General features: G+C 44.2%; 1 protein-coding gene across 4 annotated transcripts in view; it reads right to left on the bottom strand.

The window, feature by feature from the left end:
* DPP6 (dipeptidyl peptidase like 6) overlaps nt 1-14,822 on the bottom strand; it is an 848,700-nt gene that overhangs the window by 315,898 nt on the left and 517,980 nt on the right. For all 4 annotated transcript variants that reach the window (XM_059172341.1, XM_059172343.1, XM_059172340.1 and 1 more), the window contains exon 2: nt 8,814-8,928. In XM_059172341.1, coding sequence (XP_059028324.1) covers nt 8,814-8,928 — 115 coding nt within the window. The remainder of the gene's footprint in view (nt 1-8,813; nt 8,929-14,822) is intronic.

Below are 14,822 nucleotides of genomic sequence, written 5' to 3'. Positions count from 1 at the left end.
CAGACCATGGGATACTACTCAGCACTGAAAAGAGATGAGCTGGGAAGCCATGAAAAGGCATAGAAGAACCTTAAAAGCCTATTGCTTAAATGAAAGAAGTCTCCATATTGTATGGTTCCAACTGTATAACATTCTGGAAAAGGCACAACAGCAGGGACAGTAAAAACACCATTGCCAGGGGTTATGGGGGAGGGAGGGGTGAACAGACAGACCAGAGAGGGTTCTTGGAGCAGCAGAGCCCTTCTGTAGAATACTGTGATGGTGGATGAGTGCCATCACACATTTGTCCAAGCCTATGGCAGGCACAACACCAACAGTGCACCTTTTTTTTTTTTTTTTTAAGATGTGGTCCGTATATACAATGGAATATTACTCAGCCATCAGAAAGGATGAACACCCAGCTTTTGTATCAACATGGACAGGACTGGAGGAGATTCTGCTGAGCGAAATAAGTCAAGCAGAGTCAATTATTATACGGTTTCAGTTACTTGTGGAGCATAAGGAATAACACAGAGGACATGTGGAGATGGAGAGGAGAAGGGAGTTGGGGGAAATAGGAGGGGAGATGAACCATGAGAGACTGTGGACTCTGAGGAACTAACTAAGGGTTTTGGAGGGGGGGGTCGGGGGGTGGGGTGAGCCTGGTGTTGGGTATTAAGGAGGGCATGGATTGGATGGAGCACTGGGTGTTACATGCAAACAATGAATCATGGAGCACTGCATCAAAACTAATGATGTACTGTATGGTGACTAACATAATAAAAAAATAAAAAAGTTTTAAAAGATTTGTTATTTTAGAGAGAGTGAGAGTGAGGGGAGGGAGAGGCGGGGAGAGAGCAAAACTTAAGCAGACTCCATGTTGACCATGAAGCCTGACACAGGGCCCAAGCCCACGACCCTGAGATCAAGACCTGATCTGAAATAAAGTCAGAAGCTTAAGTGACTAAGCCACACAGACACCCCACCAAGAGGGCACCTTAATGGAAACTATGAACTTCGAGTGATAATGACGGGCCAATGAAGGTTCATCCATTGTAAAAACGTGCCACTTTGGAGGGGACTGACAAGAGGTAGGGGAAGCTGTGCGTGCCTGGGGGCAGAGGGTGTCTGGGGGAAACTCTGTACCTGACTCTCAGTTTGGCTGTGAATCCAACTACCTAAAAAAACCTGCCAAAAAAATAGTCTATTAAAAAAAAAAAAAAAACATGGAAATTTTATTATAGAACTTCCTTTGTTAACTAGCAGTCACACCTCTGAAGTGGAGGGATTTTCTCGAATGTAATTTTAATATGGCTCTTTTCCACACAAACCCATTTCGTCTTATTTTGAGTCTGGTGTACATTCAGAACACTTGATTAAATGTCTGACTCACTTGCACCTACTCTCTCCTGGAGGGAAATCCAATTTATAAGCCGTGCTGGCTAATTTGCTGGATTTCACTCCCTCTCTGTAAAGCCTATCGGGTCCAACTGAAAATTAAAAAAAGATAAGCTGAGAGTTAGCAAAGCACTTATAGACATTGGACCTAAATCAGGGATGAAATTTCAACTCCATAAAAATAATCTCTATGCTCCCCCACCCAAGACTCATGAGTCTCACATTCCGATAACCTCCGCATGGCCTCAGCCCAGAGTCTACTGTCACTGTGACCTTCAAATGTCGAACGCTTTACAGTTACACGCCACCTCACAGTGTTCTGGCACTTTCCATTGGAAACTGTTGTCCGTCTTCTCTAATGTGAAAATCCGTAAGGTCAACCGTCCAGGCTGTTTTAATGCAAATGTGACTTTGCTGGATTTTTCAGCTCCTACGACATTAACTGTGACACTGGAGAATGGCAATAGTGCTTTTCATCAGAATGCAAGAACTGTAGCTGCCCAAAAAGTCACAGACTCTGTGTGACCTAATGTAGGCACATATTAAATATCTGAAAATTAAAAAAGGTAACTCTGAGTCTATTGCGCCAAAGAGAAATTTCGAAAAGAGCACAGACTAGCAAGGGAGAAATGAATGACAAAATTGAAAAGGACACATTCTCATTTGGCTAGTCCCTTAGGAAGTAAGATTGCCTTAAACACTTTTAATTTGATCTTTAAAATGTAAATTGTGCATAACTGGTGGTAATTAGACAGCACTACAGAAAAATGTACTTGTCATTCAGAACGATTACCAGAAGGCCCTTCAAGATCCTGGGTATCAACAGGGCTTCCATGTGATTCTTCCTACCAAGCTGGAAAGGGCACCCACACGAATGTGGGAATATTTCTACCAAAAGGCTAGACCCAGTTGAGTTCAAAATGGATTTTCTGGGCAAGTAAAAAGCAGGTACTGTGATTTGAGTTTAAACAAACCAGAATATAAGACTAGAAACTGGCAGTCCTTGAAAAAGATTATTTTATTAAAAGTACTTCCTACTTATCAAAGTCAACATCCAAAGAATAATCCAGTCAAGAAATGGGCAGAAGACATGAACAGACATTTCTGCGAAGAAGGCATCCAACTAGCCAAGAGACACGTGAAAAAATGCTCACATCACTTGACATCAGGGAAATACAAAACCACAGTGAGATCCCACCTCACACCAGTCAGAACGGCTAAAATTAACAAGTCAGGAAATGACAGATGTTGGCGAGGATGTGGAGAGAGGGGAACCCTCCTACACTGTTGGTGGGAATGCAAGCTGGTGTAGCCCCTCTAGAAAACAATATGGAGGTTCCTCAAAAAGTTGAAAATAGAACTACCCTATGATCCAGCAATTACACTCCTAGGTATTGACCCCAAAGATACAAATGTAGTGATCTAAACGGGCATGTGCACCCCAATATACAATAGCCAAACTAAAAAGAGCCTAGATATCCAATGACAGATGAATGGATGAAGAAGATGCACAATGGAATACTACTCAGCCATCAAAAATAAAATCTTGCCATTTGCAATGACCTGGATGGAAATAGAGGGTATTACGCTAAGTCAAATACATCAGTCAGAGAAAGACAAATACCACATGATCTAATTCACATGTGGAATTTAAGAAACAAGACAGGATCATAAGGAAAGAGAGGAAAAAATTAAAGTGAGACAAAACCAGAGAGGGAAAAAAATGATAAGAGACTCTTAGTCATAGGAAAGAAGCTGAGGGTTGCTGGAGGGGAGGCAGCTGGGGGGATGTGCATTAAGGAGGGCATGTGATGTGATGAGCACTGGGTGTTAGGGAAGACCGATGAGTCACTGACCTCTACCTCTGAAACTAATGTTACACTATATGCTAATTAACTAAATTTAAATTTTTAAGAAAGCTCCTGCTATATTTTCTAAGTTAGTCTACCAAAATGGAGGCAAAGCTAGGTGGGAAGGCACCCAGGATGGCACAAAGATCTGCAGGGTGTTATCATCACTGGGACTCTCCTCTCCTTAAGGCTGCACTTTGTTCATCCCTCACCCAGTGGAGGCCACCACTGCCCTTAGTAGGGCTCACAGTCCTTAGGTCAGTGACTCAGTGAAGGGCACCACTCAACCGGCCTTACCCGAGCCCTGCCTAGACTTCTCATTTGTTTTCATTTCCACTTCTCATGTCTGTGAAATTCTCCTCATGCATGTTCCTTGTCTTACTCATTTTTTGTTGTTGTTGATATCTTATGTTAGTCCCCATACCGTATGTCATTAGATTTTTGACACCGTGTTCCCACATGCATCGTTTGCCTATAACACCCCGTTCTCCAGGCAACCCATCACACCCATCACCAGACACTAAGCTCTCAGGAAGAGCATTTGTATCTCTTTTTCTCACCTTTCATCCAACACTAAGCTAGATGCTCTCAGCCCCCGAGAGGGGAGCATTAATGTTTGACCAATAGGTACATCCTGATGGTGGACTCAAGGATGCTCTGCAGGTCTGTGGATCCGAGAAAGTTCTGGAACCAGGGACAGGTTGGGCAATTTGACATTCTCTCCTGCCTGACTGAATTTTGGTTGCCAAAAGCCAGTGCTGCACCCCAGGACAGCGGAGGCAAAAAGCCCAGAGTGGGAGGGGACAGCAGGACCTTTGTGCTGAACAGGCATGGCTGATCATCCTAACCCCAGGACACACGCTCCCTGGGCAGCATAACCTGTAAAATGAAATACCAGCTACCGAAGCCCAACAGAGCCCAAGGGTTTGGCCAGGCTCAGCCACATTTGTATCTTAACAGAAGCATGAAAGAAATTCTGCTCTTCAAAGCCTTTTCTGGAATTCAGGGATGCACTCCAGCCCCGTCACCAGCAGATGCCTCCTGCCCATTCTTGTTGCCCCTGACAACTGGCTGCCAGCATTCAAAGAGGGAATGGTTACAGAGACAATATTCTCTTTGCAGAAGGCTCACTGCTGCCCGGGAGCTGAATGTCAATGATTCCCAGGGCTAGCAGCGGCATTTGGGAGGCTGGGACATGCTTCCCTATGCAGTGGAGAAGACTGAAGGACCGCTCTCTGTGTGGTGTTGCATGGGCACAAGGAAGAAAGGCTTCCAGGGCTGGTTTCCAGGGCTTATTCAGCGAGAACATTTACCACCGAGCCTCGCTGCTGGACTGTTGGGGAGAAAGGAGCTCAGGGTGGGTGCCCTTTTATTTCCCTTTCAAGTAACAACTGCAGGAGCCCTAGGACCCTGGGTGACACGGACACTTGTGTGCCTTGGAAGGACGGCAGCCACCGCAAACTACTTAAAACACTGTTGCTTTCTAAGTCCCCAGTCCAGCGCTGGACAGCCACAGAATCCACTGTTCAATCATCATTTTCTTGTATAAAACAGCGTTCTGTTTAAGGAAAAGCAAAGGTAGGAACATGTACTCCATGAATCCCAAGGAAGACCTGATTCCCTCCACATTAAAAGTACGTGGTTGCTGAACTCTCTAGCTAAGGTGAATCATCGTCAGCAAATCGCAAAATAGAACAAGTTCTGGTCTTTCCTAACCTTCCCCCTACTCAGATTTCAATGGCTGAATCCATTGCCCACCCCACCCCCCCATCAGTCAGATGCGCCATATTGAATCCTGAGTCCCCTCCTCCAGGTTTTTTATAATGCTCCCACTATCATGTAAACTAACAGCCCAAATGAGATGAAGTTCATGTACTATGAAGTTCCACTTTTTAATATGTACAACTCCGTAGTTCTTGGTGTATTAACCGAGCTGTGAATCTATCACCACTCTCAAATTCCAGAATATTTTCATCACTGCCAAAAGAAATCTTATTCTGCTGCACCATGGAGGCTTGTCCACCAGATCCAATGTACCATCAGGTGGGGACGTTGGTAACCAGGGAGGCTGTACGTTGTGTGGGGACAGACGGCATATGGGAAGTCTCTGTGACTTCCTCTCGATTTTTCTGTGAATCTAAAGTTTCTCTAAAAATATAATGTCATTTAAAAAAAAAGAGGGACGCCTGGGTGGCTCAGTGGGTTAAACCCTCTGCCTTCAGCTCAGGTCATGATCTCAGGGTCCGGGGATCGAGCCCTGCATCGGGCTCTCTGCTTGGTGGGGAGCCTGCTTTCCCCTCCCTCTGTCTGCCTACTTGTGATCTCTCTCTCTCTCTCTGTCAAATAAATAAAAAATTAAAAAAAAAAAGAAATCTCATACTTACAAGCAGTTACTTCTCACCATCCCCATCTCCAGCCCCTAGCACCCACGAATGTACCTCTGTCTCTATGGATTTGCCCATTCTGGGATCATACGGGATGTGGCCTTCTGGGTCTCACTTCTTTCACATAGCATAATATCTTGAAGTTTCATCCATGTTGTATTATACATCAGAGATTCATTCTTTTGTATAGCTGAATAATATTCCCCCGTACGGATATACCAACCTGTTGTGTTCATCTGTTCACTAGGTGAAGGACACTGGGCTGTTTCTACCTTTTTGGCTCTTAGGAATAATGGTGCTATGGACATCCACATGCAAGTTTCCGTATGAACATATGTCTTCAGTTTTTTCAGGTATATACATGGGATTGGAATCACTCAGTCATACATGAATTCTATGTTTAGTTTTGAGGAACTCCTGAATAGTTTTCCACAGAGTCGACACAACTTTATATTCCTACTAATAATGTCTGAGGTTTCCCATTTTTCCACATCCTTACCAATACTCGTTCTTTTCCTTTTTATGTGTTTGTGTTTGTTTTTATTACCATCCTAGTGAGTATGAAGTAGGATACTGTGAGTTTGATTTGCATTGCTTCGATGATTAATGATGTCAAACATCTTTTTTTTATGCCTATTGGCCATTTATATTTCTTTGAATAAATGTTCTCAAAATCCTCTGGTTGTTTTTAGTTGAATTATTTCTCTCTTTGTTTTGAGTTATAGTAATTCTTTATATAATCTGGACATTAGACCTTTACTGAACATCTATCTTGCAAATATTTTCTCACATTATGTGGGTTGTCTTTTCACTCTCTTGATAGTGTCCACTGATGCACAAACATTGTTAAGTTAGATAAAGTCCAATTGGTGTATTTTTTCTTTGGTTGCTTATGCTTCTGGTGTCATATCTAAGAAACTGTTGCCTAACCCAAGGTCATAAATATATGCCCCTAGGTTTTCTTCAAGAATTTTATACTTTCAGCTCTTTTATTGGCTTGTTGATCCACATTGAGTTGATTTTGTACATGGTTTGAGGTAGGGCTCCAACTTTTCTCTTTTGCATGCGGATATTCAGCTGGGCAAGACAATTGAAAAGACAATTCCTTCCCCATCCAAAGATCTTGGCGCCCTTGGTCAAAAATCAATTGGCCACAGATGTATGGGTTTATTTCTGTGTTCTATTCCATTAAACTATATGTCTATACTTATGCTGGTATCATCATTACTGTAACCTTAGAGTAAGTTTTAAAATCAGGAAACATAAGTACTTTAACCATTCTTTTTCAAGGTTGTTTTGGCTTTTCTGAGTCCCTTGTATTTTCCTATGACTTTTGGAATTGGCTTGTCTATTTCTCCAAGAAGGCAACTAGGATTTTTACAAAGATTGGATCAAATCTATAAATGTATTTGGGAAGTATTGCTATGATACTGATATTAGACTTTCTAATCCATAAATATAGAGTATCCTTTCATTTATGTATGTCTTCTTTAATTTCTTTCAATTATGTTTTTTGATTTTTCAGTGCACAAGCTTCTACACCTTCAATTAAATTATTCCTAAGTACTTTATTCTTTTCTAAACTGTTACAGGTAGAATCAATTTCTTAATTAAGTTTTTAGATTGTTCATTGTTAATGGATGGGAATATAAATGACTTCTGTATACTGATGTTATATTATCCAGCCTTGCTGCATTTGTGTGTGTGTGTGTGTGTGTTTGTGTTCCTTAAGATTTTCTATATACAAGTTCATGTCATCTATGAACAGAGAAGATTGTTGACTTCTTTCTTATCTGTAGTTTTTGCCTTGACTAGAATCTCTAATAGAATGTTAAATAGAAATGCGGAGATTAAGCGTCCTGGTCTGTTCCTGATCTTGGGGAAATGCTTTCAATCTTTCACCAATAAGTGTGATATTAGCTACGGGTTTTTTTTTTTTTTTTCATACATGCTCTTTATCAGGTTGAGGAAGTTTCTACTAGCTTGTTGAGTGTGTTGTTATGAAAAGATTTTGGACCTCGCAAATGTCAGCTCTGTGGGTTCCTTCCATCCTTTATTCTATTAATATGTATATATTTTATATTGATTCTCATGCATTAAATCAAATTTTCTTTCCTGGGATAAATCACATTTGGTTAAGGTGTATAATCCTTTTTCTCTGTTCCTGGATTCAGTTTGCTAGAATTTTGTTGAGGATTTTACATCTATATTCATAAGGGATATCAGTTATAGTTTGCCTTTCCTGTGATACCTCTACTTAGTCTTGGCTTCAAGGTATGGATTTCTCTTTTTGTCATTGAAGTTTTAGATCTTTTAAATGTACATCATCGTTTATTTGTACCTCTTGTAAAAATATAAAATTTCTGTATGTATGCTTGTATGTATGTATTTATTTACTTATTGATACATTTCAATGTATCTACTTCTTTCTCCATCTTAAGGCCTTATATCTGTGCAGTCCATTTACTGAGGGTTAGAACTGTGTTTTTCTGTTCAAACAATTAGGAATGTAATGTGACAGTGAGAATGTGGCCACCGTGGTCTCCTGTAATTGCCAGTAGTTACCTTACAGGAAAATCCTTCCTTCATTCCTTAACCGCATACTCCATCACAACCCGCTGCCCATCTCACCTTCTTCTGAACTTCCTCACGAGGGGCCTCTCTCTCCTCCAAGCTCCCACGGCACTTATTTTCGAAACATTCAATGACCCAGGTGTGTATACATTTTTGCTGTAGGTTTTTGCTGAAGGTGTTTGTGTGTTTTTTCTTCCCTGTTGAGATTCCTGGCTCTTTCTGACACTTCGGTTATTTCATGAAGTACTTCTGTTCTTAGTTCACACTCAATGTATGTTGTTCCAGTAATTTTAAAAATCCATCTTTGATACAGTAGCTATGAATTCCATGAGATACATATACTTGTTATATTTATGAAGCCACTATCTTTAAGCTCATCAAGTGTGAATAAGTAATTATGAATTTTAACATGTGCCAAGCATTTCCATGTAGCTAACAAGTATATGAATGAATTCAAAGCATACAAAATGGATTTTTTTCATTGAAACATATTAACCATTTAACAATACGACACAACGAGAATTAGAACCTGGGAAAAATATGTAACAGGTAGTTATTTAGAAAAAAATTGCAAAGCACAGCTCGGCACTTTCTCCCATCCTGTTTTTCCAAGAATAAATGCAAGTACCTGGTGTCAGCAGTATGACCGAGGTGACGATCAAGGAGCAGATGACCAGAATCACGAGGAGAGCAATTGCTATTCCCTTCCAGTTTCTTTGGGGAGGGTTGCTCCCCACCAGCTCCTAGAAACAACAAGAGGAAAGAGAAACCCAGTGAGTGAAGTAAAGAAATGAAATAAACCAAACAAAGACATTCGGACTCAAGAGCCACCACACCGAAGAGTGAAGGAGGCACATTCTCATCCCTGAAGCTATGAGGAGCTCCTCTGCCCGCCCTTCTGCCCCCTGCGCGCGTCCCCGTACCTCAGCAAAACCCACGTCAAGAACAAATGTCACAGTATATGATGTTTACAGCTTTGCTGAGAACTGACTCGCTCTCCACTCGGGACACTGGGTTCCACAACACAGGACATCTGTGGCCTTTCTTTTCATGACAGCCAACCTCCCAACCCCACTGAGTCAAACCCAGGTACGACGAGCACGGCTGGCTCCAAGTCCTCGCTCATCTTCCTTCTTGCTCGCATCCACACTGCTCGCTCGCATCCACGGTGCTCGCTCGCATCCACACTGCTCACTTCTATGTCAGCGTACCAGACTTGACCATTAATGAGCACGTCCTGTGTGCCAAGTGGAAGTAACCTGGACCCACGGCTCACAATCTTGAGCACCTTCTTTCTGTAGGACCACAAGAAAGGCTCCAAGATTGCCTAGACCTCTTCACTGGGTGATTTACTTATACCTATTCTAGATTTTAGTCCCTCCCAGGAGCTGTGTTTGCATTGTCACAGGGGTTAGGGATGGGGTGAAGAATGTGGAGACACTGCTGAGGTGTGCTAACAGTTGGAAAGATCTAGGAAGCTCATCAGACATATTGGCTGTTGAAACCAACTTTCAACTCCTTTCAAATTAGGATGCTCATACAATTTACATTCCAAGCTGGGATCCTTTGAGACACAAAGGGGTTAATATTCATAAGTAACAATTAATAAAAATAATAGTTCATATTGATAAAAATTATCTTTAATTATACAAGAGCAACTAACTCCCCAAGGCCAATAAAGACATATGGTCCTACTGCAAATGGTCCACTGCTCCTTCCGCCCGTAAACAGATCACAAGACATAATTACAACTCATGTTAACACCGAGTGAAGATTAAGTAGAATAGAGGTGGCCTCAAAAAGTAGATAATGCAAGAGCCAAATACAGCTTCATCCAAAACTCAAAGTTCATTAGAATGCAGCAAATTTCTGCAAACTGAAATAAAGGTACTATTATATGGAGGATGGCAAATAATTAATAATTGACATGCATATATTCAACACTGGTTATCTAGATTTCAAATTAAGAGAATTCTGAGGTCTACTGCCATCTTAGCAAGAAAGGATTTTATAGTTGTTTAGAAATTTCTATCAATCTTATTTGCTATGCAGAATTTATTAAGTTTTTAAAGCTTAAAAATGACAAGAGGTTATACTGGACTGATCTGATTCCTGAATGGATAGATTTTCCTAGGCAAGAAGATCACTGGCCAAGAACAAGGAGAAATGATCATATTTTGCTGATTCAGCAACTTTTCACTCTGCCCAAGTTTATAAAGAAAATTCGAAAACTCACCACCTTTGTGAATAGCATCAATCTTGAAACAGCGGTATTCATATGAACAGGGTCGTACACATAATGTCTCACAGACCCTGGTGGACATTTTTTCCCCTTTCGTTTCCTTCCTTCCTTGCTTGCTTCCTTCCACACTCCCTCCCTCCCTGTCCTGTCCCCTCCTCTTTCTTTCTTTCTTTGAGAGAGGGTCCAAGTGCATGAGAGAGGGGAGGGGCACCGGAGAGGGAGAGAGGGAATCTTAAGCAGCTGCACACCCAGTGTGGAGCCCGAGGAGACACGGGACTCAATCTCACAACCCTGAGATCATGACCTAAACTGAAATCAAGGATCAGAGGCTCAACTGACGGAGCCACCCGGTCACCGCTCTAGTGGACGTTTCACAAACACTGCTCATATTAAATCCCAGGGTAACAATCAAACTAGGACATTTTGATAGTCAAGACCAAATCTTATCCAAGATCCCGAATAATAAAATGAATGGACTGTCTTCATCAGCTCAAACAGTTGATATCTTTTTAATCTTGCTGTTAATAATAAACTAGAACTTTAAAATCTGTTCCAAACACATCTATTAAATACACTGGTCAAAGTGTATGAGTTTATGAGGAAGCGTAAGACTTTTTCTTTGTGTCAATTTCTTGACAAGGTAGTAGTGTAGCCGGTTTACGTGTAGAAGTGCAGTGACACAGGTCCTTCTGAGACTCAGTGGGCCCCTCACCAGCCCCAGGACATCCACAATGTCCATGTCCAGGCTGGATGGTCTCAGAGTGTCTGCCAAGATGACCAGAAGATGGAGATGTTTGCAAAACGTGTCACGTCAAGGAAGAGTTTAGCCTCAAAAGCCGACTACTTAAGAGTCTTCATCCACTTGAGCCGTCACGTGGAAGACAGAGGAGACTGACTCTGCACAGCTCCAGAAAGCAGAATCGTGTTTCGGTACAACTTTCAGATTCCCAAACATTAGTACCACCTCACGATAGAAGGAGCTGCTTGGCCAGGACCTGCACGGGCTGGTGAACACACAACGGGGGTCCTGGAGGACTTGTCCTTCCAGAAAGGAAGGTGGAAATAAATGCCTTATAATGACCGATAGAGTAAAAATTCTATGAACACCCAGAGGATGGAAGAGAGAGATGCCAAGCGGCGAGGCTGTTACTCAAGGGCAGGACAGGGCAAGGAGGCAAGGGCTTCTGGAGAGGGGACCCCACTCCGCTTCCTCTGTTCACTGACTAAGAGAGCACTCTGCACGGACAACCAGTTCGGTATGGACTACTGAGCTGGAGAATGTACGGTAGAGAACCAGACAGGAAAGGACAGGACAGCCCACTCCAGTGAAGCTATGCTGGGTCGGCGACTCCCCCTCCCTCCCTCCCTTCTTCCCCTCCTGGTTTTTGTGCTGCAGGACAGAAAGGGACGGGGGAGCGTCCGAGGCAGAGAGAGAGAGAGATTCCTGAGTGGGCTCAAGGCTCAGCACAGAGCCTGATATGGGCTCCATCTCATGGCCCTGAGATCACGCCCGGAGCGGAAACCGAGAGTCAGGTGATGAATCTACTGAGCCCACCTAGGCGCCCCCATGACACCATTCCACAAGGACAAATGCACCGTCCTACTCTCCGGGTGGCATTCTCACACATTCCAGAAGCAAGGCAATTTTACCTGCATGAAAGCCGATCTTATTTATTAAATTCCATTTTCATTTGCCAAATTTCACTTTTCACAGCACAGGTAATTTCTTTTTTAACCGACACAAACACTATTGCAACGATACTAATAGGAAGCAAGTTAGGGAGGAAACAAATCATGTATAATCTTGCTAATCCAAGGAAATAGAACTTTTCATTTCTCCCATTTTCCTTTCTAGTCATGGTCTATATGCACATTTAGTTTCTACATGGGTGTAACTGAGCATAGAGACGCTTCTTGAGTTAGAATGCAGATGAATTTGTGCTCCCTTGAACATCTCATTTGGCTCCCAGATTCGAATGACTTCCTCATCTCAACGTGCAGGAGCTGACTTATGGAAAATATGAGTAGCGCTGACCCTGCTTCCCATGAAGGACAAGACAAGTTAATAAATTATCCCCTGAAACGCTAAGCTTCAGGAGTGCATTTCTTGGCGGAATTATACATTTTTGCCTAGAACAGTGAAAATGAGACTGTAAGACATTCCCTGTTCTGTTTGGTACCGCAGGCTTATCTCGGAGACCCAGTAAAATGGAAGTGCATGTCTCCACCGAGTGTTTGCTGTAACGACGTGATCAAACCTTCCAGCCATCCATCAGTCCGTCCAGCCATCCATCAGTCCGTCCAGCCGTCCATCCATCCACCCATGCGCCCCCTGGTCCATCCAACACTCGTCTATCTAGTGGCTCCACAGCCAGTCCTGCCCCGAGAAGCTGGGCAGAGCAGGGAACAAAACAGACTACATGGCTGCCGATGCAGCCGGCTGAACGGTTTTCCCTTTTCCACATTTCCTTCCTTGTATTCTAGGTCAGGGGTGGGGCATGAACAACAAACGACAGACCCACGAGGAGAAGAAAAAGGCAGGGCAAGGGGGTCACGGAGGGGCTGGCATCCTGTTTGTACATAAGGAGGTCAGAGAGACTTTCTACTGAAATGACATTTGAACAGAGACTAGAAGAACAAGTCCAGCCGCGAGGAAGGACGTCAGGCTGCTCCGGACTGAACGGCGTCCCTCCGACACACCGCGGTAAGCTGGAACCCACAGTGTGATGACACATGGGCAGAGCCGCTGGGAGGAAATGAGGTTGCACGAGGTCACAAGGGTGGGGCCCTTGGACGGGATCGGTGCCCTCGTGAGAACAAACAGCAGAGGGCTTGCCTCCTGTCTACACACACGCACGCAGGAAAGACCAGGAGAGAGGTCACAGCAAGAAGGCGCTGCCAGGAGCCTAAGGAGGAAGGTCCCGGGACACTGCGGCCTGCACCGTGACTGGGGGTTTCCAGTCTCCAGGACCGCGGGAAAAAAAGCTCGTGGCCCAGACGCACAGCTCCCATGTCGGGGACGCTGTGCCTGGTTGCACAGGCAGAGCTCCCTCCACCGGGACGCAACCATCGCACTTCATAAATGCTTTTCTAGAACACGACTGCACTATTAGATTATGTGTGTAATGTCTGCGTCACCACCGGGCCGCGGGCGACTCGGGTGTGCTGGCGTTCCTGTGCCTGAGATAGAACTGCAGACGCCACCACGCTCCGGGGCCGTGGCCAGTCCTCCAGGATGAAGAATGGACACACGGACGCCTCTAGAAGAAGGAACTTTGTCATTCGCTGGCATGTGTGGCAGAAAAAACGCTGTGGATTGACGCGGAAAGCAGAACAGGGACACGCACCCGGCTCCACTGGCGAGGCCATGAACCGCAGCCGGTCCCAACAGATGTGATGCAAAGTGACACCTGTCGTTGGCACTTGCCTCGTCCCTAGACACACAGTTGCTGCTCAACTTATTCCTAACTCAGGCAAGGAGAAAGCAAACCCAACAAAGTGAATGAGAAACAAACTCACCCTTTTCCTAGGCTGTTTGGTTATTTTAAAAATATAAAATTCACATTTTCAGAATGTTATTATCTTAGGAATCTGTGAACAGAGCTTGATAGTTTGTGTGTCCGTGGTACAACCGCGACGGAGGACACGGATGGTGATACCAGCGAACGACCCGCGGCGTCCCGTGAGTGGGTTAAGTGGGGGTCACCGTGCGTATCCGCCAGGCCCTTTCCGTCCGTGCTCAAACCCAACCGGCCTTATCTTGGCCTGAGCTTCCCCCTCCCACGAGACAAGCCCCGCTGACTTTGTCACACCTCGTGCCTTATGATGAGGAGTAGAGATTCTCAGGAAACGTCTGAAGCGATCAGAGAAACGGAAGGCTGCCGGGACGGGACAAAAATGCACAGAAGGACCGGAGGACAAAGGAACCCAGTGCCTGGGCGTTAGGACCCAGTGCAAGTGTGTTTGGAAACGCATTCAAGTTGATAACATTTGTAGAAACATAAGATATTGCTTCACGATTGATCACTGTGGCTCTCAAATAATGCTTCAGTACGATGTGATAAGCCCTATGGGAAGAACTCGAAAGCACATCAGATTTCTGATACGTTAAAAAGAACCAAAACACGGGGAATGCCATCTCTTTTGGCCACTTCCCAGCTCGCACAAGGGGAAATGGGTATCGTCATCGTTGTTGGGTCCCCGCAGCAGGACGACCGAGGCCACAGCCAGGTTACCCACTCCACGGTGAGACACACGACCCCCAGGCTGCAAATACCCACCCTGAATGTTTCGGGTACAGGCCATGGCGTGTTTGTTTTCTGCGAATGTACAAATAGTCCCGCACAGCTAACGAGACCGAAGGGGTCTCGCTTCCAGCGGGGGTGAGGGGAGAAG

Source organism: Mustela lutreola, chromosome 4 (genome assembly GCF_030435805.1).
Source record: "Mustela lutreola isolate mMusLut2 chromosome 4, mMusLut2.pri, whole genome shotgun sequence".
NCBI classification, from domain to species: domain Eukaryota; kingdom Metazoa; phylum Chordata; class Mammalia; order Carnivora; family Mustelidae; genus Mustela; species Mustela lutreola.
Note: the sequence above shows the minus strand (reverse complement) of the source record. Positions and strands in the feature narration are given on the sequence as shown.